At 50.9% G+C, this 14335-nt stretch overlaps 2 protein-coding genes across 2 annotated transcripts; one reads left to right on the top strand and one right to left on the bottom strand.

The window, feature by feature from the left end:
• Positions 1 to 1176: 1176 nt before the first annotated feature.
• On the bottom strand, positions 1177 to 11000 carry BO94DRAFT_473036 (uncharacterized protein; the record flags this gene model as incomplete). Its single annotated transcript, XM_025608461.1, has 9 exons — positions 1177 to 1738; positions 1798 to 1817; positions 1883 to 1932; positions 2080 to 2107; positions 2197 to 2270; positions 2518 to 2721; positions 2867 to 2876; positions 5160 to 6299; positions 6378 to 11000. 9 exons carry the CDS (start codon positions 10998 to 11000, stop codon positions 1177 to 1179), a joined length of 6711 nt encoding a protein of 2236 aa, XP_025464430.1.
• Positions 11001 to 13431: 2431 nt separating this feature from the next.
• BO94DRAFT_604425 (uncharacterized protein) lies at positions 13432 to 14207 on the top strand (the record flags this gene model as incomplete). Its single annotated transcript, XM_025616460.1, has 3 exons — positions 13432 to 13440; positions 13473 to 13657; positions 13742 to 14207. The coding sequence occupies 3 exons, from the start codon at positions 13432 to 13434 to the stop codon at positions 13956 to 13958; spliced, it is 411 nt and encodes a 136-aa protein (XP_025464429.1). The 3' UTR covers positions 13959 to 14207.
• Positions 14208 to 14335: the final 128 nt, after the last annotated feature.

Below are 14335 nucleotides of genomic sequence, written 5' to 3'. Positions count from 1 at the left end.
ATCACCTCTTAGCCTTGAAGTATCCACAAATCGTTGATTTCCCCTCCTCATACCCCCAAATCCCCATCCGTGATCGTGGTAGATGTTTTTGTTGCCCATATACTCCCACAGCGTCTATTGATTGCTCATCTACGCCCTCCCCATTGCTCACCAGGCTTCACTCTATTGTAGAAGTTATAGAAAGTCGCCCCCCTTTATGACTCACGTGATTACATCAAATATCGGTGTTAGCTGTATTGTCTAAGTTTGGATAATAGGGTGTGAATAGATGGTATCTCAGCAATCAAGCTCTACTTGTATCTTCAGGAATGAATAAGGAAGTTGACAGGGGGGTATACTAGTTAAGGCGCTAAGTATAGGGGGGCATTTAAGTAGTACAAGGAATATACTCACTGAGCACAAACCAGTATCCGATGGGTAGATTTATGAGCCAGATGGCTCAGTTGGTAGTGGGGAATGCCAATGTGTTATGTTGAACTAAAGATCCCCAGCCCGGTTTTTTTGGATTTCACCGTTGGGTGGGGGTTCGAATACCCGTGACTCCTATCTACTCTTCTAGAAATATATCCGCAGTGGATAAACATTGCTTATAATACTAAGCACATTGAACTGCTATTCTGCCCTCTCCTATATTAGCATTGCGGTGGTGAATTGTCGATGGCCAAATTACCGATTACTGCACAGAGTTGAAAGATATGTATTTCGACTGACCATATGTCCGACACCCCCTCACAGGATAGATTAAGTACAAGGCTTATTAGCCTAGACAGGCTATAAAAATATGAATCACCGAAAACAATGAGACAGTGCTAGAATGCAAAGACAGTGCGGTGCGTTATTCGAATGCCCGGCATCTCTCATTAGTCCATAAAAATGCCACAGTAGCCAATGCAACAACAATGATCATAAACAAGGCAAAGCAAAGAAAAGCAAAGCAAATCAAAGTAAAGCAAAGAAAGAAAATATAGCCCAAAGGACCTCGGGCCAAAGCGAGGCCCTGGCGTATGCATTATCTGACCTGGTATCAACTGCAATGTACAAACCTTTCTTACGCCGAGCCGAGTTGTCCGGATGAGAACACTATTCAATCCGCGGAGGACTGGTCGATTTCTTGCCTAGCGGGCTTAAGCTGGCTCTGCATGAGGTCGTTAGTAGGAGTCCCTGGCTGGGAGCAGATCAAACGTACGATCTCCGCCGTTCGCCTTCCTTCCGAAAGCCTTCAATGATCTTAGCGATTTCTTTCCGCCCCGAACGGGCATCAACCTTGCGCCCGCCAAGACTCATGCTGACTTTCTCGTTGGCGTTGGCAGTGAGCAGTCGCTTCAGCAGCAGATGACGCATGCTCAAGCAAACAAAAACACCACAGTCACTGCCATTCTCTTGGACAGGCGAGTCCTCCAAATGGACGTATCTTATCGGTCGGCCCAGCAGAGCTCCGAATTTCATCGTCACTATCCGCGCCTCCCAGATGTTGCCCGGGGGGAGCGAATCATAGTGGAACGCTACCCCGTCTACAATCGAAATCAAGAGCAACGACCAGTGCGTGCCCCCCTCTGCTTCTGTGACATTGCGACAGTCATTTATCGGGAGGAAGACGTGCGTGGTACGGGAGAAGTCCGGGAGGGCTTCACGCAGGGAATGTGGGTTTGGCGTCTGAAGGATCATGAACGACATGCTCGGCCGAAGGAGAACGATGTTGGAGGACTTGTATTGAATGAGGAATTCGTGCTCAAGATATCTGAGGTGGTTTCCTAGGTAAGCCATGGACCGTGATCGCCGTTAGGCAGGGGAACTTACTCCTCCCAGAAGGAGATGACCTGTGGCCCAGTTACCACGTTAGCTTGAGTGTTGCATTATAGGCAGGCAGTGGAAACACACGAACATTGTCAGTAAGCCAGTCATTCTTCAACGACTGCATGTCCCCTCTTGTTACTGTACCCATTTGTTAGAGACCGTGATCAACAACGTTCTTTCCCTTGGTCTTGGACAGAAAAACGTACATCGAACATCGTGGTCTGGTTCCCATTATTAGAATTGGTCTACAAATCTCCACAGACGAAGAGAAGAAATCAAACTTACAGCTTAGATATGCATCGTCCGGGTTCAACTACGCCAAGTTTAGTCCGTTTCCCAAGCCCACAAACCCCCGCACATGCACCGAAGATGAACAGGGGAGACAAAGTCCGGTCGACCTACTGTATCGCCGAATCTTCTCATCCTTCTCTGCAATTTCCCTAGGCCACCGTCTCGCATCGTGTCGAGCCCCAATACTACGTTATGCTGCTCGACTTCGACCTAGCAAGTTGTCCACGAGCGTCACCGGAGGTCCGAAGGATGGACCGGTCTAGTCCAGACCAACAAAAAGGGGACGGCAAATGTAGGGCAGAGACACGATGTAGGAGGTCCCTATTCCGGTGCGACGAGGATATATACGATTTGGTAGTCGGTCGATCAGGAGATGAGGGTCGGTATTTGTCTGCCTGGGCCGTGGTTTGCCGGAGGAGGATCAATAAGGACAGAGAGGGAATCGGCTGGTTGAAGCGATCCCCGGCTGCGATGGTCGAATCACATACGGTAGGAAACGGGCTGGCCAGTAGGAGGAGACCAAGTCGGCGTAAGAGAGATCGATGCTAAGCCCAGCAATTGACGAACAGAGACGGGGGGGGAGGGGAGGAGGAGAGGGACGAAAAGCGAAGTTGGTCGGCCGGCGATCCTCAGCCACTCCGGGGTTGTGGCGTCCAAGACGTCACCTGTGGCCGTGCCGCTCACGTGGATATATAGGTAGAATGGATAATAACGTATTTGGTAAGCGAGCCGGCCACGTAAGCGAGCCGGCCACCCCAACCACCTCAACCACCACCACCACGTCTATGAAACTGAGTGTATTCAGACATCAATTTCTCCACCAAAAATGCCTAAATCATCAAAATAATTAGTGGAACAAGAAGGCAGGCTTTGCCTTGCAATTGAGGCTATACAGAAAGGTCAAATTTCTTTAATTCGCAAAGCTGCGTTAGTTTTCAATATTCCGCGTTCAACTCTCCAGGAACGCCTTAAGGGAGTCACCTTTCGCAAAGAGACACGTGTCAACTGCCATAAACTAACTCCTTCGGAGGAGGAATCACTTATTAAATGGATTATATCACTGGATCAACGTGGCGCTTCACCAAGGCACTTTCAAATACGTGATATGGCATCAATTTTGATGCAGAAACGCAGTCAAAAACCGACTTCCTCAGTGGGCGAAAAATGGGTGTATAACTTCATTGCTCGGCATAATTCTTTAAAGAGTCGATTTACGCGTCAAATCAACTACAAGCGTGCCAACTGCGAGAATCCTGACGTTATTCAGGCCTGGTTTCAACGTGTTCAAACTGCCGTCGCTACGTACGGAATTGCAGATGCAGATATCTACAACTTTGATGAAACCGGCTTCGCCATGGGCTTGGTGGCTACAGCCAAGGTAGTGACACGTTCATCCTGCCAAGGAAGACCTTTCTTTATACAGCCTGGAAACCGCGAATGGGTAACCTCAATCGAGTGTATCAACGCCGCTGGATGGGCCTTGCCAGCGTACTTGATATTGAAGACCAAGACGCATATTCAGGCATGGTATGAAGGCAGTCTACCCTCTTCATGGCGTATCACTATATCACCAAATGGATGGACCAATCGAGAAATCGGTGAACACTGGCTTAAAGAGCACTTTATTCCCTATATCAAGGACCGGAGAACTGGCCAATATAGCCTCTTAATTCTTGACGGACATGACTCTCATTTAACGCCTCAGTTCGACGATATATGCCGTGAGAATAATGTTATTCCAGTGTGCATGCCGGCCAATTCTTCTCATCTTTATCAGCCATTGGATGTAGCTGTATTCTCACCGTTAAAGCAAGCGTACAGCCGCCGGATTGAGGACCTTATACGAACTGGATATCACCATATTGACAAGATTAACTTTCTTGACGTATATCCAGAAGCCCATGTTCAAGCCTTCAAATCCATGAACATACAAAGTGCCTTTTGGGCCTCGGGAATTGTTCCTTTTGATCCAAGCAAGGTTCTAGATAACCTTATCTTCTACAGGGAGGAGAGCCGTCCAAGTAGCCAAGGCACTACTTCAAGTATCACCAAAACGCCTATGAATTTGAAGCAATTTAAAAGACATGAATTGGCGATATCTGAATTGCTTCGACGTTCTGATCCTCCGGCTTCACCTATGCAAACGGCTTTATCGTATATTGTTAAAGGCGCAGAGGTGGCGTTGAACCGAGCGGTTCTCCTGGAACATGAGAACCGCCAACTTCGTATGGTCGTGGAGAGGAAGGAAGTAAAGCAGAAGCGAAATCAACATCAAATGAACGGCCTGAATGGTGAAGCCATTCAGGAAGCCCGTGAGGCCTTTGCAAATGTCCAGGCCTTGGAGGAAGCAGCCGGTGATGCAGGGCCTGGAGATGACCAACCACGCCGCCGGGCACCACCTCGTTGCAGCGCGTGTGGAGTCCTTGGACATATACGTACAAGATGCCCATCTAGGAGGCTTGATTCCAGCGTTTAAACAGCTATATAAAGGCTTTAATATACTGCAAATTTTGTATGTAAATCAAAATTCCGATATGGGAGGCATACCGGCCTGCTTGCCAAGCCGGCCGGTGGCCGGCTCGCTTACCAAATACGTTACACGTAAGCCTGCACAATTTCATAGTATGCGACGCAATCCATTCACTTTAATCAAGGGGTATCTAAAAGTACATATCAAGGTCTCTCTTAGGACGCACAAATGGTCAGAACAAGCAAGGGATAGCAAACTCCCCCGTAGCACACAGAGCCACCAGCCAATCCTCCCTTCAGTCGATTCAACACGATATCAAAACCACATAACCAGGTATTCGCCAACACCATATCCCACCTCGCCCGCTGAACGTAAGCAATCAAAGACACAAAAAAAGATCAATTCAAAATGACGAATCCAACGCCCGCGGCGGACGCTAGATAGCTTGATGATGAGCTAGTATATAGACACCCATCGAGAGGGGTGGCGCTGGCCAAAGTTGGCAAGCATCACCTCGAGAAAGATCACAAGGGAAACAAAGGTGCCCTGCATAGTGAGCTCATGCCGAAAGCTTTGCAAAGTGCTTGTTCCAGATCCATCCGACCTGGTGAGTAGGATCATCCTGGTTCTTGGCGAGCCACAGCTCCCCTTTCTCCGCGATGACATCAAAGATCTCCCCGACAACATACGTCAGGTAAGGGTACCCAGCCTCACGTCGTGCCCGGTCAATATTGAACTCGTAGATACTTGCAGCGAGGAACAGCACGGCTGGATCATGAGGGGGCTCCTTGCGCGCCGCTGCGTTATCCTGTGGGTTGTCCGACATCGGCATCGCAGATGAGAAGAAACCGGAATACCGCCCATCAGGAGATGCGGGCGGCTCATCCTCGGGCTTCGTCCCATCGTTCGAAGGGCCGATAACGTCAACCAGGAAAGGGGAGTCAAGACTCAACCTAGGTAGACTTGGGAAGGACTCAGTGTTGGTGTTGGATGCTGGTATGGAACCGGAGGAAGTGTTGGTGATCTGTTGCAGCAGTTGGCTTCTGGGTATCTCGGCGGTCTCATGCACCGCACGACCAGAGAAGGTCGAATCAGCTCTGTGACGCCCATGAGACACCTGAGACTGACTGTCAAAGCTGGGTGAATGGAAAGAATGAGGGCCATTGCCGAGATCTTGGGACACTTTGGGCGAATCCTCCATAATTGATCCCACGCGGGTACTGACACTGTTAACGGTGGACGGCCGTCGAGGTGAATTGATGTTGGCCCCAGTTGAGGGCGTGTTGAAGTTGACGAGGTTGACGGTGTCAGCCAGCAGCGAGCCATTGCAAATCCCCAGAGACAGAACCTGCGCCTCGGAATAGTTGAAGTTGCAGGACCAGTCTTCCACAATTTTCTGGATATCTTCGGGGAACGACTCAAATAGAGACCCGAGCTTGTTCTGGAGTTGGCGGAACCAAGTAGTCTGTATATGCACAAAATTCTTGAGACAGGCCTCCATCAATTTGGCGGTCAGGGAATAGAGCTTGGGGAGTTCGTCTTTCAGGGTCTCATTCAGCGCCACAAATTGTTCTCCTTGTTCGGTAGTCTTCTTGTCCGGTTTATCGCCTCGTTCCTTCGCGGTTCGGAAGCGAGCGTAGTCCATGAGACGCTTGTCGCGCTTTTTCATTACTCTCTGTGGGCCATCGTGGAGTTTGAGCAACGTGACCATCGGATCAATGACACTCTTTCGAACCACCGCAAGCTGAAACACAATCATCTCAGGTCAGCCATGCAAGCACTATCGACAGGTAGTCTGTCAGTTTTGGAATTTTCAACTTACGTGTTCAGGCAACGCCACGGTCATTATCTCCCCAACAGAAACCTTCAGCTCACGCCATCTGCCCTCCAATTCGGCATAGTTGGACGGGGAAACATCGACGAATCCTTCAATCGCCGCGACAAATTCACTGAACCCATCCATGGAAGTCTGCACCTCGCGAGTATACATCTCTGCGTCACGCATGACCAGTTGGAGTTGGAAAAAGTTGTCCCCAAATTTCTGGGCGAGCGTGTCATACACCTTGTCCTCGATCATGTCGGAAAGGCCCACTTGCTGTTTCAATTTCTCGGTCCGTCGGCCGAAAGCTTTAGACAGGCCCGTCCTCACATCCGACTCTTTTCGTTTTCGACCGACGACTTGGCCCACTAGGTCGGCTCGTTTCTTCATCTCATTGATACGGACAGATATATTTGTAACCTCTTCGAGGGCACTGACAAGAGCGGGATGGTCGGGATGGTCGCTGGGTGTCGAGTCGAGGAGTTCAGCTAGCAAGAGAGGGTACTTCAAGATCCTTTGCACTGGCTTGACAAGAAGGGAATCCAAATCCCACGCAGTCGTCAGATCAGACGCCCAGTCTCGGCATTCTTTGAGCCAGATAGCGACCTTGGGGTTGCGCTGCAACGTCTGAAGCTTCTTGTTGGCAGCGTCATGGTTCTTCAAATAATCGGCATAAACCTTCTCCATGTAGCCCATCTGCGCCATGAATGCCTCACCAATGTAGGTCATCCTGTCTTTGTCTAGATCGGATATTCCCGCTGTGCTCGAATTCTCCGACTCGGTCTTGGATGTATTATGGCGCGCATTGCGTTTGCTGCTCCAGCGTTGTGACTTGGGCATCACATAGACGCTCTTTGCTGCTTCTTTGAGTGCATCCTGGAACGCCATTGAAAACTGCACCACTTGGTCTGAGTTCGCAAAAAGGATCTTCACGTCGTCTGCAGAGAGATCCAAGCATGAACTCGAGGTCCCTTTGTAAATGTCGTCGACAACTTTCATGTCTCTCCCAAACGTGTACTCCGTATCGACAAGCTCCTTGATCACATGTCGGCGCTTTTTCAAACGGCGTTGCTCTGGCGAGGGAGATTGTGCCTTGAGACGGAATTGCTCCGATGTTGAAGGCACTAGAGAGGTAGAGGATGAGTCAAATGTTTGAGGGGATGAGATTGGCTCAAGCCTGCGAAGAGAGGAATCTTCGCTACTGCCGGTGCTCTGAACAGGGTCCAACGGCGCAAATATACCGGAGATGATAGTGCTGAAACGTTGCTCTGCGTTGACACTCGAAGGTAGCTGCGGTCGCTGTTGGCTGACGCCACTGTCTGTCGGTGCACCCTCGCCTAGCGGTTCCGGGGCATGAGCGGACGGAGGGGCGTAACGCTCATGAGACTCGAGTTCTTGGGGCACATGAACCTTGATGGCCAGGCCTAATCCTTCATCCCCCTCTTCTGAGCATGATGATTGCGGATTGGGTGTAAGTAAACGCGGAGTTAGCGCACTATCGTGTCTAGGGCGTGCGTCGCCATTTTGCTCTTGCAAGGCAGGCCCGTCTTCAGCAGCGGCGATTTGCATCCAGTCCATGATCGAAGGGGACGCATGTTCCCAGTCATCACGCAAAACTAGGCTTGCTGTATGTCCCGATCGCTCCGAAGTAGGAGGATCCCCAATACGAGATACAAGGACTGGGCCATCAGGCAAACTATTAGGTGCTCCGTCTGCCTTTCCGTCAAAATGGGGATGTGCCGGCTCTGGAGATGCGCGAACTGCTGGCAAAGGAAGGCCATGTCCTCTGCCGTTAGCTAGCTCCTGAAGATAAAGCTGACCAACCCTCTTTGAATCCCACCCGCCTAGTCTTGCCAAGCTCGATGCGCTAGAAAATGCGAAGCCATTTGGTTGAGATACCGGGGCGTGTCTTATCTCGGGGGTCTCGTCGGTTTTCTGGGATTCTGAGCTCGGAAGTTGATGTCCGGTCATAGATGGAGTACTGGAAGACGCAGAGCAGGATTGGGTTGCCGCTTCACTATCCTCTCCACACTGCTGAGCCTGGGAGAACTCATCCCCACTTTGTTCGCACTGCTCATCCACAGAATGCTGGTTGCGAAGAGACGACGACCAAGAACTCATGCTCCACCTGTTGGGTGTCTCACCGTTTGTCGCACCATGTCGCATATATAGATCACACGACTCTGGGTTATCGCTGCTGTCTGCGTGATCCTCAAAAGCAAAAGCATTCCTCAACATGATAGGTACGGATTCTCTGTCGTCAGTTTCGGAGAAGCTACACTCGTGCTCGTCACACGATGAGCTGCTTGGACTGGACTCCCGGATATGCATGATCTGACTCAACAAAGTCCTGTGTGAAGAATGCAAATTCTGCCGTGACAAGTCGACTTGTGGCTCCGTATCGAAAGCAGTCACATGGGTATCGTTCGACTCCGAGGTAACATCAGATGCGGGAGGAGGGTGGGACTCGGGCTCAAATCCTAGGCCTCTCTGAATTATGTCTGCGTGTCCGAGAGTTGGAGAATCCATCGTCATCATATGTGTGGCGGAGATGCCTTGTGCGTTCTCCTGTGTGTGGACATCTGTGTTGACGTGAAGCTCAGGTAGCGGTCGGGGATCCGTCGTTTCGAGCACTCGGTCTGGTTCCTCATCGGGGACCGCGTCTACTTCCTCGATCACGGTTGCGTTATCCTCGGGGTGGGAAGCAGGCTCTGCTTCTCTTTCCACAGACTGTAGTGGTTCTGGCGTAGGTGGTTGCGCAGGTTCACCCTGTTCTTCCTGGGCTTTGGCTTGACGACGGAGTTCGGCGGCCTTCTCTTCCTTCCTCTCATTCTCCTGGACGGTGCGATTGAAAGCCTGCTGGATCTTCTCTCGCCTAGTTGCAAAGTCGACATGGCCCAATTCCGGCAATCTACGTTCACGGGCTCTGGAATTTCTGAACTCCCGATCGCGGTTGATTTGTCTCTGGAAATTGGACACCGTTTCGACCACCTTGGATCGAGACGATTGAGTGTGGGATACAGGCTGGCGCGGCCGCGAGCTGCGCAAAGGTGGTGACTTTTTCGGAGGAGGCGCGGCAATGTAAGCTTCTAAAAGTGCATTTCTTTCAGGAAGCTGCTGGCGGGATCGTCCATGAGCCATTTCCCGCTTTGCGCGTGGGGATGCCGTACGACCTGGTGATTGATCATTTCTAGGCATGTCACGCGGCGATTTGGGCGAAGGTTTAGGGAGGCGGCTGGCGCCCTTTGGTGGCAGATGGACTTGAACAGCGGCACGGTTTCCGGAATTGGTACCCGCCCTTGAAGGGGGAGGAGACTCGTCCGAAACGGAAGGCGAGTTCAAGCGGTGGGATGAAATCGGAATGCGTGATTTGGTCGTCTGCGGCGTGTTGTCTAGGCATGTTTGGGAATCGGCCTGCAAGGGGGCCGGGACCGCCATGTGGGATTCGGGAGGAGGGTACGCGGCCTCAACAGACCAGTTTCCAGCAATATCACTTCTCGTCCTCCGGTGAATACTTGTATTTGATCCCGAACTCACGGCCTCCAAAAAAGGCGTACGCCCTAGGTACCACGCAGTGGGGGTCAGGGGCGTCACGCCGGCCGAGGGGTCAAGATGATCTAAGAACGCTGGATTCGGGCTCGGAATGATCCCGTCAGAACCTCGACGCCGCGAGGTTCCATATCCAGAAATCTGCGGACCCGTATCAATTCGAAGGGTTTCCCCAAGCAGAGGCCGTCGAAGGATCGCGTCCGAGGATGTCACGTTACTCGAAGGATTGCTGTCGATGTCAGTCGTCCTGAGTGGGGGTGGAATGAGGTCGGATGAAGAATCCGTATCAAATACGCTCGTGGGATGCCAGTGGTAAGAGTGCTGTCTCGTCGGAAGGTTGTGTGTTTCTCGCAGGCGAGGGAGGGCTCTAGAATGTGAAGGGCCTTCGGTGGGACTGGTCGGAGTGGCAGGCCTCGAGGTTACCCGTGACCTGACTGTGGATGTGGTTGGAACAGGAAGTACGTGATCGACGTTGTTGTTGAACTTATTTATTAAGTCTTTGAATGATGTTTGCCCTGACCTTGCCGTTGAAGCCCGCGCTGATGATGATCCCCAGGTGGATTCGTGCCCGACGCCTTTATATGATGAATCGGAAGCCGAACGGTGTTGACCCAAGTGTGCGTTTGACGATTCTAACAGGTGTAGTGGTACTGAAGACACACGCTGGAAGTGTCTGGGACGTTGCTCTGCGGCTGCGTCGCCGTTGACCTCCACCATGAGACGACCACTCGAGTCGAGATCACCTTCGTCGTTTGCAGCCACCGTGGGCAGATGTGGCCGATAATAGTCGTCTGGGTCAGGCGAGGATCGGCCGTAACTGTCGCGATGGTCTTCCAGGGTTATGCTTGTAGGTGCAGGAAAGGGTTGCAGGCTTGTGAGACCCAGCTGAGAGGGATACGTTTTACCCGACAGCGAGGGAAGAGGAGGGGAGGACAGCGCGGCTAGAGGGTCATCACGAGAGCCGTTCGAAAGAGCGTCATAGAAGAACTCGGTGGTGCTTTGGGAGGATAGGCGCCGGAACTGACGAGGACTGCCGCCATAGAGGCCAGAAACGTGCTCGACATCACCCTCGGACATCTTGCATTCTTCAGGCAGAGAATCAGCAGGAGACTCCTTCGTGGATTTTCTCTCGAAAGGAACAAAATGGGGCATTAAAAAATAATGAAAAGGAAAACAAATACCCAGCAGATTGGTTGGCTGTGATTGCTCCAGTTCAAGGGTGGCTAATCTTGCGATGCGTTGTCGACAGCTGGTAGGTCACCGATGATATTGCAGGTTAACCGGCCAGAACTACAAGGCAATCGTCACCGGGTAGTACCACCCGAGCACGGCGTCATATTTGAGATGAAAGAAGGACCACCAACAAGCCAGCGGGAACGATCCTCGACTCGTACCCTGAGGACCGGAGGATTTGTCCCACTGTTGACCGACCCCTCCAAATGGACTGAGGCGAGAAATCTGAAGCCGACAAAGGGGACTGGGTGTGGGAAGGACAACAATCAGACGGCAATGACACAGCACCGTCGGGAAGAAGGAAAAGGCAGTGAGTTGAGTGTGCTGTGATAACAGCCCAAGTAAGACGGGCGGGACAGACGTTTGCACGGCGTCTAGGTAACAGGGGAGAGGGGGGGGGGGAGGGAAAGGTTCGTTACAGGCGGGTCGGGAGGGGTTTGCTGAGGTCAAAGTGGCAGGGTAAGACTGGAGTAATATTGAGAGAAGAGAAAGAGGAGAACGGGGGGTGGATGACGAACAGGTGTAGGGTCGGTAGCCAAATGAGGCCCATCAAATAGGAATCATGGGCGACAAGCCCAGAATCGGCCTGGGTGGTCCTGTCGATTGAGAAGGGCTGCAGGTGGGCCAACAACCAGCAGCCCTGTTTGAAGGTGGTGTCCGTGGTTTCTACGTACTTATTTTTATTTTTATTTTTATTTTTATTTTTATTTTTATTTTAGGGAGGGGAAGGGAGCCCGGTTCCGAGGGCCTTCTGGATGGATTTTCATCTTATTATTATATTATTATTAGTAGTAGTATTACTCCTTGGGTATTAATTACTTTCAGTCTACGACAGTTTGGGTGTGGGTGCGGAGAAGGTGGATTAGGGGCCGACGAACAATTAAATTTGGGGGGGGGGGGGAAGAAAGAGGGAGGATGGAGGGGAGGGGACAAGACAGCCTGAAAGCTAGAGCCACCCAAGGATGATGATGCATCATGAATGGATGAATAAAGTCATGGTGGTTAACTAATTGACTACCCAATAGATCGATCGATAGATAGATAGATAGAAAACTAGATAAATAGCAAGCAAAGGAGAAGGAAGAAAAAGGAAAATCAAAATAAAATAAAAAACAGTATAGGGTCTCGATGTAGCCTGAAAAAATAGTCCTGTTCTCCCAAAGGGTGTGTTGGGGGAGCTACCATCAAAGGAAAAGACCGGGAATGTACGGTAATGTCAGTACCTGAAACTCCACCTGACGGACGATAGCATTGTCCCTTCGGAGTACGGAAGACTAGTCGGCGGTCTAGTCCTGGTCTTAGATCTTGAAAGACCGGCCTAAATGTGCAAGATGACGAAGCAGACGGCTAATCCAACCAAACGCCTTTGATCATTGGTGATCGGAGGCAATTCGATCTCTCATTCCTCTCGCAGCCACAGCCGGGCTGCCTCTATTCTGTCAACAAAGACAAAGTCAAGGGGGGGGGGTCAGCCAAACGGGGGAACCTGAGGATCTATCTATCTACCTAGATCACCATTTACTGCTGATCCCACGGATTTAGTGGCCGGCATTCCCGCACGCTGCAGTTAGTGAGGCAGAAGGAATGGCTATATGGTGGGCAAAAAGACCTATCCGCTGCGAGGCGCTCTAGCGCCTTATCAGCCATCGGATCAGGAGACGTTGGAGAGAAATCTGCTTCTAGATTTTCTATCGTCAGGAAAGAAGGAGGAAGGAAAAGCGCATAGAGTTTGATTACATGATCCCGCCGTTCACTCCTTGGACTGTTCCATGGGACTCGGTCCCATGCACCGGTCTTTGTTTGATTGGCGTTGTCAGGTCCGTGGTCCTCCAATTTGTCGAGCAACGGAGCAAGGAAGAATTCGTTGACGGCGCCCTCCCTCGTTGAGATTTCCCTTGTTTGCCGTCCGAGCGACAATGCCGGTGATGGGCCCGGTGATCCTGGCAAGCGCTAGATAAGTATCCTCGATGGCGGTGCTCTCTACCTAGGCAGATACTATACTATGTATATGTATCTATGCTTATGCTTATCCTCCCATCCCTGTACCTTACGTATTAGCGGCGTACCATGTGTGGTTTACATACCCAATACAGTAAGATATCCTCCGATGCTTGATCCCCATAAGGCATCATCAAATCGTAACGGAACCCAGCGAGGAACATCCATCCGATGGAACGGATGGCCATCATGACATGCTGATTCGCTGTGATGTGCTCCTACTGAGGGCATACGACTATATTGCAGGGAGGCCTACATTGCGAATTATTTCATAAAAATGAAGAGCGTACGGGGCTGGGATGCGACATACCTACTTAGATCTATCCATCCGGTGATCTTCCAGAAAAGGAGATAGCAGTCGTGCTGGTCTCGAAATTTGACTCCTCTCATGGAACCACGGATGAAGTATCCGGCCTGAAGCGAGTGGATGTTTTCCATCCGTTCGACAGTGTCATTGTAGGAGCAAGGGAGGAGGAAAGGGGTCATATTGCCCTGCTCTGTCGGTGTGTCGGAATAACTACATCGAGCCAGTACGACGACCGAGCACGCTTAGAGGTGTAGGTGAGTGGTACATGGTACATCAACAGTACCTATTGTGACACCTGGGTGGGTTATATTATTGGCTTGGGGTTTGCAGGCGAGGTACTACGGTATTCCTGGGGAGGAAAGGATGTGGGCTTTATCGGCCTATCCAGAACCAGCAAATGTGCTGCTGGTGGACGATTAATCTTACAAGAAGCGCCATTTTCCCTTGCCAAGCCAGTATACATTCCATCGAGTTTAGTCGATCTGCAGGTCGATTGAAGGATTTGCTAGATCTTGACAAGCGCGATAACCTCGTTGATCATATAGGTACCCTTAGGCTTAGAGGCTGTATTGGTGACTCGATTGAATTAAGTCCTTTCGCATGAACAAACGAGCACGGCGTAGAATCCATTGGGACTGGCAGCTATGGTTTGTATCGTGCATCTGTCAATATCCCGTTCGCATGTCACCGCCTGCAACAAGAATCATGACGTACTTGATTCGCTCCACTAGGGCCCAGTCCTCGAGTGGTCGTGGAAGAGTCTAATTTAGTTTGGAGTGCTCCGTGGGTACTCATGCTTAGTACTGTGTAGTATGGCGAGTCGTGTTGCGCTCTAAGTGAACGAGCTCGTCTGCTTTTCACCAAGCTCTAATTT

Source organism: Aspergillus sclerotioniger (genome assembly GCF_003184525.1).
Source record: "Aspergillus sclerotioniger CBS 115572 chromosome Unknown BO94scaffold_26, whole genome shotgun sequence".
Classification (NCBI taxonomy): Eukaryota; Fungi; Ascomycota; class Eurotiomycetes; order Eurotiales; family Aspergillaceae; genus Aspergillus; species Aspergillus sclerotioniger.
The sequence above is the reverse complement of the archived record's forward strand: the minus strand, read 5'-3'. Positions and strand labels throughout refer to the sequence as shown.